This window comes from Bos mutus, chromosome 18 (assembly GCF_027580195.1).
Source record: "Bos mutus isolate GX-2022 chromosome 18, NWIPB_WYAK_1.1, whole genome shotgun sequence".
NCBI lineage: Eukaryota > Metazoa > Chordata > Mammalia > Artiodactyla > Bovidae > Bos > Bos mutus.
In genome coordinates this window covers 5,942,683-5,954,596 of record NC_091634.1, presented here as the reverse complement: position 1 = coordinate 5,954,596, position 11,914 = coordinate 5,942,683, and the positions used below count along the sequence as shown (strand labels likewise).

At 54.0% G+C, this 11,914-nt stretch overlaps 1 protein-coding gene across 1 annotated transcript; it reads right to left on the bottom strand.

Moving 5' to 3' along the window:
* Positions 1–1,779: 1,779 nt before the first annotated feature.
* KLK6 (kallikrein related peptidase 6) lies at positions 1,780–8,529 on the bottom strand. Its single transcript, XM_014479028.2, has 5 exons — positions 8,484–8,529; positions 7,692–7,848; positions 4,627–4,874; positions 3,058–3,194; positions 1,780–1,932 (listed from the first exon to the last, which is right to left on the bottom strand). The coding sequence occupies exons 1-5, from the start codon at positions 8,527–8,529 to the stop codon at positions 1,780–1,782; spliced, it is 741 nt and encodes a 246-aa protein (XP_014334514.1).
* Between the last annotated feature and the right edge of the window lie 3,385 nt (positions 8,530–11,914).

Genomic DNA, 11,914 nt, shown 5'->3' with positions numbered 1-11,914 from the left:
GGTTCTTGAGACATCTAAGTGTGTTTTTTTCTCAGCTCTAAAGATCTTTGGGATCTAGAGACAGTCTGGAATGGACACTCTGTGATGATTTCTGACATCATTCTACTCTGCAGGGCAAAACTAAGGTTGCCATTCATGTTGGTGAAGCAAATGGACCGTGGTCTCTGACCCTCCCTCTGATTCTTACTTCTGCTCCAAACTTCAGCTCCCCATGTTGGACCCTCGTCTCCCTTTCTCTGGGGACCCGCTTACTGCTCCGTTCAGCTTCCCGGGAGGATTGCTGGCTTAGATGGCCTTTTGTCTCTCAGAGCTCGTGCAGTGGGACTAAGTGAGGAAGGTCTTTCTGAGGACAGGGCGTGAACATCAACGTGGGGTCGTGCGCAGTGCATGTGGGTGGAAGAAGCCCAGCAGGCACATGCAAGCCTGGGTCTTTACCCGGTTCTGTCTGTCTGCTCCCCTCATTTGGGGGCTGCGTCTCTGGTCTCTCCACTTCCCTGCCCATCCCCCTCCTCTCCCCTCAACTGGACTGCAGCGCGATCTTTCACATATCTGCCTCCGATCCTGTCTGTCCTTTTCTCAAGGCCCTCAGGATCAAGGTCAAGTTCTTCGGCCTGGCACTCAGGACCCAGCGCCATCTTCCACTGACCTACATTCCCAGCCCCATCACCCACTTCTCCAGCCTCAAACCCTAGCCCCCACCATCCTGGATAATTTACCATGTCGAGGATACATTGGAAGTTCTCACCGCCCCTCTCCACCTGCAGATTTTTCTACAGGTCATTAGCATCCTGAGAATGCTCCTGACCCAAGCACCTCCATATGGTGTACTCAAATTCAGCCTCTCTTCTCCAGCCCTCCCAGCCCCAGCCCCTGCTCACCCCGCATCATCTCTCCCTTCTGGCCCATCCTGCACCTGGTCCCAGAGCTGCTCGTACTCACACTCTTTCCATGGCTCCCCGCTACCTCAGGAGAAGCCCCAGACTCCCAACCTGGGGTCTGGGGTCCTTTGGGATCTGGTCCCTGCGCTCTCCTCCCCTCTACTCTCCCATTAGTCTTACCCACTCACAGTGGCCTGCCAGCCCTCTCATCTCCCTGCTGATGCTGCTACAAGGGGAGTTTAGTGGAGAAATCCACCTTCGGGCAGGGCTGGTACAAGGTGGAGGAATCAAGGGCATCTTCCCTGAGGGGGAGGAAGATCAAGTTGGGTTGTGAAAGAGGACTAAGGATATCCGAGCCTCAGAGAGGCAGATGAGGGATAAAAGCAAAAAGCACCACAAATAATAAAATTCACTCTTTTATTGTTCACGTGGGTGTGCCAGGCACTGTTGCTTGTTTCACACTTTTACAACCTTCAATCTCCCCCACCACAGCCACTGCCTTATGAGGCATGTATGATTCTTATCTTCATTTTTACAGAGGAGAAAACCTACACAGTGAAGGAGGGCAGTTCCTGTGGGTACATGGCTAGCAAGTAGGGGAGCTGGGACCCCCCAACTCGACTCTGGCCAGACAAGAGACCACTTCTCTGTAGGAAGAAATTGAGCCTATGGGGTCATCAAGGGAGGAAGAGATCACTGGAAGGGAATTGCGTGTATTCTGTTAGCGGCAGGGGTAAGACCTTAGCCCGTGTCCACCATCACACCTAGCGATGAGAGGGTGGGGCTGGGGTAGAATCAGGAAGGATCTGCACTGTGGTGTCACGGCTTTTTATTAAGCATTAGGGTCGGGTGTGGGCAGGAGGAGGGGAAGAGGTCAAGAGGTAGAGGTCACAGGTCAGGATCAGTTGGCCTGAATGACTCTTTGGATCCAGTGACCGTATCTGCAGACGTCAGTGTAGACGCCCGGCTTCTCCTTGGAGCCGCAGGGGACGTTACCCCAGGACACGAGGCCTCGGAGGCGGTCGCCACATACCAGTGGACCCCCGGAGTCGCCCTGTGGGTGAAGAGGGGGAGAGAGTCAGACACAGACCCACAGGAGAAAGAAAAAGAGACGGCGACTTCCCTGGGGTGCAGTGGACCGGGAATCCGCCTGTGCAGGGGAGGTGGGTGCGATCCCTGTTCTGGGAAGAGTCCATGTGCCACGGAGCCGCTAAGGCTCTGCTGCCACTAGTGAGCCTGCATGCCGCCACTCCTGAAGCCCGCGTGCCCAGAGTCCGTGCTCCACCATGAGAGAAGCCACCGCAATAAAAAGCCCATCCACAACGAGAGAGCAGCCCCCGCTCACCGCAACTAGAGAAAGCCCCAACGAAGACCCAGGGCAACCATAAACAAATAAATAACTTTAAAAACCTACTCTAAAAAAAAAAAGAAAAACAGACAGAAGGAGACACAGAGAGACATGTAGAGAGGGGGTGAAGATACTCAGATGGAGAGAATGACTCATATACAAAGAAAGAGAGACAGACACAAAGTCACAGTCAGGGGAATAGAGACTGAGGGAGACTCAGAAACACAGACATCTCTAAAGGGAGGACGGACAGTCTCAGAAATGCGGCTTCTCTTCCTGCCCTTTCCTTGCATCCAACTCACTGGGCATCACCTTTCTCTAGCTTTGTCTCCTTCTCCCTCTTGGCTGGTCTCTGCAGATCCTCCAATGCAGAGGGGTCAGTTTGGGCACCGGAAGGAGAGATCCAATGGACGACGTGGCAGGAACCCAAGTTAAAGGTATTTGGGAGAGAGGACGGGGCCCCTTTGCTCCCTGGCTAGGGTCTCCCTTCTGCACAGCTTGGCTATTTCCAAGCAGGACGGTGGGGGCTCTGTTAGAGGAGGGACAGTCTCCTGGCACCATCTGCCTCCTGACTGTATCTCTCTGGTTCTTGATCTCTTCATCTCCATCCTTGTCTCTGCACTTCCTGTCTCTGCTAATTGGCTCTTTGTCTCTGCCTGTCCCTGTCTGTGTTTCTGTGTATGGAATTGAATCTCTCTCTCTTTCCATGCCTCTGATTCTCACCCAACCTGACTCTATGTGTGTCTGTCCCTTCCATTTGGGCTATGTGTCTGTCTCTTCCTGCCTGTCTACCTCCTTGGCCGTGTAGCCGATGGGTCCCGGTGTCCTCACCTGGCAGGAGTCCTTCCCATGCTTCTCATCCCCGGCACACACCATATTTTGGGTGATCTGGCCAGGGTAGGCATGATCACACTTCTCACGGGACACCAGGTGGACGTACGCACACTGGATGGTGTCGGGGTATTCACCTGCAAAGAGAGATGGGCCATGATCACTTCACAGTCCACCCTTCTCACTGATCCTCCAACATCTATAAATCCTCCCTCCCCTAATGATTCCTATTTCCCACTGGTTCCATTATTCCTGTTTGTCACTCATTCTCAACACCCACTTCCACTAACTGACTCCTGATTGGTCCTTCTTCCCATCACTCTTCCCTCCCATTGGCCTGTCTTCCTCATTAATTACCCCTTCTCTTAGTCAGGTTAGTCGCTCAGTCATGTCTGACTATTTGCAACCCCATAGACTGCAGCACGCCAGGCTTCCCTGTCCATCACCAACTCCCGGAGCATGCTCAAGCTCATGTGCATTGAGCTAGTGATGCCATCCAACCATCTCATCCTCTGTCGTCCCCTTCTTCTCCTGCCTTCAGTCTTTCCCAGCATCAGGGTCTTTTTCAGTGAGTCAGTTCTTCGCATCAGGTGGCGAAAGTATGGGAGCTTCAGCTTCAGCATCAGTCCTTCCAATGAATGTTCAGGATTGATTGCCTTTAGAATTGACTGGTTTGATCTCCTTGCAGCCCAAGGTATTCTTAAGAGTCTTCTCCAGCACTACCGTTCAGTCTTCATTTCCTATTGGTTTTTCCTTTCTCTTAGGTCCCGCCTCCACTTATCACTTTTCCACTGGTCCCACCTTCTTCAGTATTCTCTTCCTCTATTAGTCGCTCCTCTGTTATATCCCGTCCTCCTTCACTGGACCTGTTTTCCCATTGGCCCATCCTGATTGGTCACCACTTGACTGTGTGCCTTTCCTAACTGGTCCCTTCTTTCCTCATTGGTTCTCCCTCCCTATTGGCCCTTCATCCAAAGCTGTGCTCCCTCATTGGTTGTTTCCTAAATGGCCTCGTGTTCCCCTATTGATTCCCCCTTCTTTTCTGGCTCTTCACTCACAGGCCCACCCTCCATGGTTCCTGCTGATCTATTGGGTTTCTTTTTGCCTCTAATCCTTTATCTACTGACCCCTCTTGACCTTTGACTCTTCTCAATTGGTTCCTCCACCATCAGCTTTCTCTACACTGTTCGCTTTCTTGATCCACATCCTTCAGCTGGCTTCCCTGCTTTATTGATCTCTCATTAGTCCCTCCTCCGTTTATCCTTTCTTGATCATCCTGATCAGTCCTTTTTGACAATTGGCCCCCTTCCTGATTGATATCTCCGCAGTGACCTTCCCTGTTCATTGACCCTTCATGTCATGTCCCACAACTCCGTTTCAACCAGCTGTTGGTCTGCGCTCTTCTCTGGCTGTTCACTTTTAGCCCAGCTCTCGTATTTGCCCTCCCTCCCCATTGAACTTTCACCCACTAATTCACTCTCCCACTGACTCTCACTGTGAACCACCTCCCCCCACCATGACCCATCACCCAGTGATGACGGGTCACCGCATCATTCTCCCCTTACTGACCGTCTGCCATCTTGCCCCAGCCTAGGATGTGGCAGCTGGTGTGGTTGGCTGAGCAGTCTCTTTCCAGGGCCAGAGGCTGGATGTGGTCGGAGAGCCTGGCTGGCCGTGACAGACGCAGCAGCATGATGTCCTGGTCGTGGGTGGCGGCATTGTAGCCCGGGTGGGCCACAGTCCGGACGACAGAGCTCTCCTCCTGGAAAAACTCCCTTTGCTGAAGGTTGTGCTTCCCCAGGAAGACCTGCAGATTCCTGGGAAAGGAAAGGGCAGGGTCTCGCCTGAAGCCCTTTGGACTGCAGCTGAGACTCCGGGGGTGCCTATGGTGGGAGATGGGGTAGCCTGGTGCACCATGAAACATCTGGCCTGCCGCTTGCCTCGTGGGCTTCCCAGCTCAGCAAATGACAACTCCATCCTTTCAGAATAACCCCGGAGGCTATTCGCGACCCTTTATGTGTTGCTTCATATCCAAGCAGTCCAGAAATCCTTTTGTCTCTCCGAAGCATATCCAGAATCTGACCACTTCTCTCCTCCCCCATTGCTACCATCTTGGTCTGAGCCCCAGTAATCTCTTACCTGGACTGCAGCCTCACTGGACTCCTGGTTTCTACCTTTAGTCCTCTCTGTCTTCTACAAAGCAGCCAGGGCTATTTTAACAATACAAGCCAGCCGTGTACTTCCTGTGCTCAGCACCCTCCCATGACTCCCATCTTGCTCAGAGTAAAAGCCAAAATTCCCACTGTGGTCCATAAAGCTCTGCACAATCTGTCCCCATTATCCGTCAGCCGTGTCCCACTCTCCTTCTCTTTCTGCTCCAGCCACACAGGCTTCCCGGCCTTTCCTTGAACACAATAGTCATCCTTTCACCCCAGGACCTTTGCACTGGTTGTTCCACCTGCCAGCAGCTCTTTCTCCCAGATACCTGCATGCCTCACTCCCTCACCTCCTTCACATGTCACCTTCTCAGTGCGGCCTTCCCTGGAAACTCAATCACAGTGCAAATATTCAGACTTCCCTGGTGGTCCAGTGGTTAACAATTCATCTGCCAGTGCAGGGGACACGGGTTCAATCCCTGGTCTGGGAAGATCCTCATGCTGTGGGGCAGCCAAGCCCATGCACCACAACTACTGAGCCCATAGCCACAACTAACATCTGGAGCATCTGAAGCCCTCACGCGCTACAGCCTGTGCTCTGCGACAACAGAAATGGTATCAGTGAGACGCCTTCCCACCGCAGCTAGAAAGTAGCTCTCACTTGCGCAGCAATGAGGACTCAGTATGGCCAAAAATAAAAAATATATATTACTTTAAAAAAAGATGAGATTTTTGTTTTAGTCAGATATATCCTCCTTAGCACCTAGACCAGTGTCTGGCCTATGACAGACATTGAATAAATATTTGTGAAATGGATCAAAGTGTTGCTCCCTTGCTCAGAAACTTTCTGTAGTTCCCTATTACCCTCGGAATAAAGCTCACGTGCCTAATCCCACTATTCTCTGACCCTCAGTGAACCATTTTCCTTAGAACTCTTCAGACTGTTGCCACCTCGGGTCTTTGGGCCTTCTATTTCCTCTGCCCTGGATGCTCAGCCTGCTTCTTCATTTGGTTCCCCTTTCTCATTCATTTTCCGGGCCTCAGCTTAAATTTCATCTCATCAGAAAGTCCTTCCTGATACTGTCTTCAGTCTAAAGCAGGTACTTCTGCTCTTTTCTCTCATGGAGCCACCCCTGTTTTTCCCTTTCATTGGACTTAGAGTAATTTGTGATTATATATTTCTCCCCCTCCACCCCCCACCCCCACCCCCGCCTGCCCCCTCCAAGGATTCAACAGCTGTCTTCCGGTGCCTGTCTACTCCTGCGTTCCAAAGGGCAGAGACTCTGGGCAGCTCGCTGGGTCTTTGCTGAGTCCCCACGGCCCAGCTCAAATCTACCATTCATGGGCGCCCTTGGTCAATGTGCACTGAATGAATGAATGAGGATGGTGAGAGTGATGCCAGGTTTCCCTGTGTTTGGGGGAGACCACTCAAGGTCAAGGTCCTTGAGTCCTTGACCCTGCAAGGGGAGACCTCTACTGAGGTCTTCCCCTGACGCCACTGGGGCATGACACCTCTTGGTTTATCACTTGTTACTTCTCTGAGCTTCAGCTTCGACATCTGCAAAATGGGTCTAAAAAGTCTGTTACTGGGCTTCCCTGATGGCTTAGATGGTAAAGCGTCTGGCGGCAATGTGGGAGACCCAGGTGTGATCCCTGGGTCGGGAAGATCCCCTGGAGAAGGAAATGGCAACCCACTCCAGTATTCTTGCCTGGAAAATTCCGTGGACAGAGGAGCCTGGTAGGCTACAGTCCATGGGGTCGCAAAGAGTCGGACACGACTGAACGACTTCACTTTCTTTCACTGTGAGGGATTCCAGGTGCCTAACTAGACACATGGCCCATAGTTAGCACTGAAAAAAAATGGAGGCTGTTGTTACTCCAGCTACTGGTTATTAGCGCCCTGAGGATTGGTCCTGGACCTGTGGTTGTTCAGTTGCTAAGTCGTGTCTGACTCTTGCGAGTCCACGGACTGTAGCCCTCCAGGCTCCTCCGTCCATGGGATTCTCCAGGAATGAATGCTGGAATGGGTTTACATTTCCTTCTCCAGGGGATGTTTCCGAGCCAGGGATCGAACCCATGTCTCTTACATCTCCTGCACTGGCAGGGGGGTTCTTTACCACTAACGCCACCTGGGAAGCCCTTTCCAGAGTGCTCTTAAAAACGTAAACCGGAACTTGCTGCTTCGCTGATGAAAACCCTACGCGGCTTCCCCCTGCACTTGGAGTTAAATCCACTCTTCCCTACAGGGCCCGGTAAGATCCTCCTTCCCCATGTAGAAGGTCGGTTTATTAAAGCAGCAGTTTTGCTTGTTTTCCTCACTGCTCTGCACCCCCCAGGGCCCCAAACACTGCCTGGCACGGATACGGTACTCAATTAAATACTGGCCAGTTGAGCCTGGTTATCAGACGGCGTTACGACGTGGGAGCCATGCAGTTCTGCACGAAACCCGCAGGGCCTAGCGGCAGCGGGGATACTCACGGTTTTTTGCAGTGGGCAGCGGTGAGGACCCACAGCGGGTGAATGAGGACGCCTCCGCAGAGCAGGTGGCCCGCCGTGTAGAGGGCAGCTTGGTAGGGGTGAGACGTCTGCTCACAGGGGCCACCGTGGAGTACCTTGTCCTTCTCCTCCGCTTGGGCTGAGGGAGGGTCTGAGTGAGAGGGGAGGTCTGGAGGTGTCGGCTACACCCCCCCAAGCTGAACCCCATTGCTGCCTTGATCATCAACTTCATCCCCATCCCTAGCGCCAGAGCCAAACCCATCCTTAAACTCTCCTGTCTTTAAACCTATGCGTGCCTGCTAAGCCACTTCAGTCCTGTCTGACTCTTTGCAACCCCATGGACTATAGCACACCAGGCTCCTCTGTCCTTGGGATTCTCCAGGCGAGAATACTGGAGTGGGTTGCCCCGCCCTCTTCCAGGGGGTCTTCCTGACCCAGGGACCAAAGCTGTGTCTCTTATGTCTCCTGCATTGGCAGGCAGGTTCTCTACCACTAGCTGCCACCTGGGAAGCCCATCTTTAAACCCACCTCCTACCAGTTTCCCCATGTCCCAAACCAACCTCAACCTCTTCCCCATCTTGAAGCCCACCTCCCACCCCTTCCCCACCTGCATCCCTCATCCCTAACTTAAACTCCCCAATGGCTTCCTCATTCTAAACCCCCTCCCCAGCATACCCGTATGTGTCCCCATTCCCAATTCCAATCTCTTCCCCATCAACCACCCCCCACCCCCCACCCAAGCTGACTCCCTCACACCACCACCCTTTTGCCCACCTGCAGCGACCAGAACCAGTGCTATGACCAGCATCTTCACGGCCATTCCTGAGAAGGGAAGCCAAATCCTGCATTAGTCCCAGCCTCAGGGTTCGCCCAGGCTCCTCCCTCCCCATCCTCCCCGGCTGGCATGGTCTCCTGATCCTTGGCTTCCGTCCTTCCCATTTAGCCTCCTGGTTCCTTATCTTCCCAACCCATGCCTTCCATCTGAGGGTCCCACGAAGGCGGGGATGCCAGCGAGGCCCCAGGACCTGCTGCTCACCCTGCACTTCTCCTTATGTTTCTACACTCGTTCTGTTTCTCCTCTTGGCTCTGGTTCGCCTGCTCAGTAACAAGACGGAGGGCCCCTGAAGCTCTTCCCTTGCCCTGGGGTTTCTCCCCCTCCCCTTGGCTCTGAGCTTACCTGTCACTTGCCTCCACACCTGGGGCTTCTGCTGGGGCCGGCTGCGGGGGTGCGGGGGGTGGGATGGGCCGGTTCTTGGGTTGGGGCAGGGACAGGAGGTGTCCCGAGCGGATGGATGGACAGGGAGACGAGAGAGTCAGAAGAGCAGGGAGCTGGGCAGAGAGAAGGCACGCTGAAAGCAGAGGCAGGCAGAGATAGAGGGCCGAAAGCAGAGAATGTGGGCGCCCAGGGCCTGGCGGACAGACACCCCAGCACCCTGGCCTGCCTGGAAGAGGCCCGTCCTGTCCTCAGATGCTCCCATGCTTCCTTTTAACCCCTGCCGCCCCGGGCCCCTGGAGCAGGAGGCGGCCCCGCCCTTTCCTCCTCCGGGCCTCCCACACGCATTCCTCCCACCCCCACCGCACTGCTCCTGCTGACCCCTGATCCCCGGTTCAAGGGAGGGGGTGCAGGTGCCTGAGTGCACCAGGGGGGCGACTCCCCGACTCCCAGGTCAAGGAAGGAGGGGCTGGGGGTCTGGACCCCCGGGTCTGAGGGAGGAGGGGCTGGGGACTGAGAATTCTGGACCTCCAGGGAGAAAGGGGCCGGAAGTCTGTACACCTGGATCTAAAGGCAGGAAGGGCGGGAGCTTGTCCTCAGTTCCTAGACTTCTAGGTCCTCGAGCACGACAGGTTGGGAGGACCCCAGAAGGCCTGTGTCCCTGGCAAGCACGCAGTACCCCTGGCCTTCGGGCCTCCCACCACTCCTGTGAGCGCTCTGGGGCCTGCAGGCCATCAGTGCCCCGGGGCACGGGCCACCAGGCGGCAAGGGTTCAGTGGGGTTGGGGTGATTCACCCACCTGCCCTTAAGTTGCCTCTGTGGGTGTTCAAGAGCCTCCGTGTCCCCGCAAGACAGAGCAAGCCAACCAGCAAGAGAGCATGTGTCACCAAGCCGGTCCCCACCCCGGCCCCAGGCTGAGGTGCAGAGCCAGGCGGTATGGGGAAAAGGCCTTCGAACAATCGGGCTTTGTCCGCCCCCAGCACCCTGTGCCATGCTCCTGGCACCTCCATTTCTCAAGCTCTCTTCCGGGCAGGCGGACGGGCGGCTTCATCAATAACTTCCCTTTGTCCCTCTCTGACTGTGCTTTGATTGTCCATCCACCTCTGGCCGGATACCAGGGCTCTTGACCCTCCTGGTCCCCCTCTTCCATGTCTCTGTCTGTCCATCTCTCTCCTTGGCGGTGGTGGCGGTGCCTCCATCTCTTGTCTGTCTGCTTCTGTCTCAGCATCCTTTGCCTGTTTATCTTTTTCTCTGTATCTCTGTCTTTCCCCCTCAATTTTCTGTGTTTCCACTGACACGCTAAATCTCTCTTCTTACCTCTCCTAGCGTCCCCTGCGTTGCCAGGAGAAGCGTGTGTATGCACAGAGGGGTGTTAACTCCTGGAGAAGGGGCGACATGGAGGTGGGAGCCCCAGGGGAGCTAGTGGGACCAGGGGGACTTCAAGACTTGAAGATTCACATGTATATGGAAATAAACATGGGCCACGGAAATAGGCAGGGATGCAGGAAGATTGGGGAGCCACGTGAGAACGTGATAAGTAATGGGGATTCAGGAAGCCGTGGAGGTGTCCAGGGAAGATTTGAAGAGGTGTCTTTGAACTTGAGCTTGCGATCAGGAGGAGAATGGGGGGTAGTTCAAGGATCTGGCCCAGGTGGGGAAGCAACTGACTGGTGATGAGCTGGAGCCCTGAGGGTGTGTGTGGCCGCGTGTTGGGAAATGGGTGTGGTGATCAGATGGGAGAAGTGGGATGGAAATGGAAGCTTTTGGGAAAGTCATTGGGTAATAAGTCCAACTGATATGAATAATGTCTACCTCAGCAACTAGCGTGGGCCTGGCAGTACAGGTTAACATTTAATTCTTGCATTAAATCGAATTGTCACCACCTTTGCTCGGGCCCCGTCACCCCTGGGATGAAAACCGATTTGGCATTTGAAATGCTCTCTCTTGCCTGGAGAATCCCCATGGATAGAGGAGCCTGGAGAGCTACAGTCCATAGGGTCTCAAAGAGTCGGTCAGGGTGGAAAGCAACGGAGCACTCAAGCATGCTCTCCGGGAAGCTCCTCCCACCCCCACCTCTAGCCTCCCCCAGCCCTTCTCATTCACCTCCCCACTGAACTCAGCATCTTCTTCTCAGGACCCCCCACCCTCCCAGATATCAGGCTGGACTGCTCACAGCCACTGATCCCCAAGCACTGTCCCCCCACCTCCTCTCTCTGTGTGATCCCCTCTCTCTGTCCCCATGTCCCTCGTCCCAGGTCAAACCTGCTTCTCTCCCATCTGGACCATTATCACAAATTCTTCCCTTTCTCTGTATCCTTCACGTGACCTCAGAGGCATCTCCCTGTGTCCAGAGCTGATCCTGCCTCTGTCCTGCTCACACCCCTGGCCTGGGTCCCTCAGCATCACCCCGGACAAAGTCCCAGCCCTTCAGCATTCAGGGCAGCTCCAGCCAATAGAAATATAATGCCAGGGACACGTGCACTTTTAAATTTTCTAGCAGCCACCACAATTTTTTTTAAGTAAAATATTCATTTTAATATCTCATTTAGCTCAATGCATCCAAAACAATATGATTTCAATGTGACATCAAAATACAATTTTAAGGAGGCGGTTCGCTTTCTTATTTTTCGCGTAATAAGTGTTTGAATCCCACGTGTCTTTTACACATACGCACGTGCTAAGTTGCTTCAGTCATGTCCGACTCTTTGCAACCCCATGGACTGTAGCCCACTAGGCTTCTCTGTCCGTGGGATTCTCCAGGCAAGAACCCTGGAGTGGGTTACTATGCCCTCCTCCAGGGGATCTTCCTGACTCAGGGATCAAACCTGGGTGTCCTGTATTGGCAGGTGGATTCTTTACCCTTTGAGCCACCAGGGACACCCCTTTTATGCTATGGCACCCCTCAATTGGAACTTGCCACATTTCATAAGTGCGGAGCCACCAAGGTGAGTGGCTGCCTTATTGCCCCGAGCAGCTCTGCTCCACTTGTCTT

Excerpts from the sequence above, each read along its gene's own strand:
- KLK6 (XM_014479028.2), bottom strand. The coding sequence starts at position 8,529 with ATGGCCGTGAAGATGCTGGTCATAGCACTGGTTCTGGTCGCTGCAG. Across the intron at positions 7,849-8,483 it reads ACTGGTTCTGGTCGCTGCAG|CCCAAGCGGAGGAGAAGGAC; the intron begins GTGGGCAAAAGG and ends ACCCTCCCTCAG. Across the intron at positions 1,933-3,057 it reads ATGGGAAGGACTCCTGCCAG|GGCGACTCCGGGGGTCCACT; the intron begins GTGAGGACACCG and ends CTTCACCCACAG.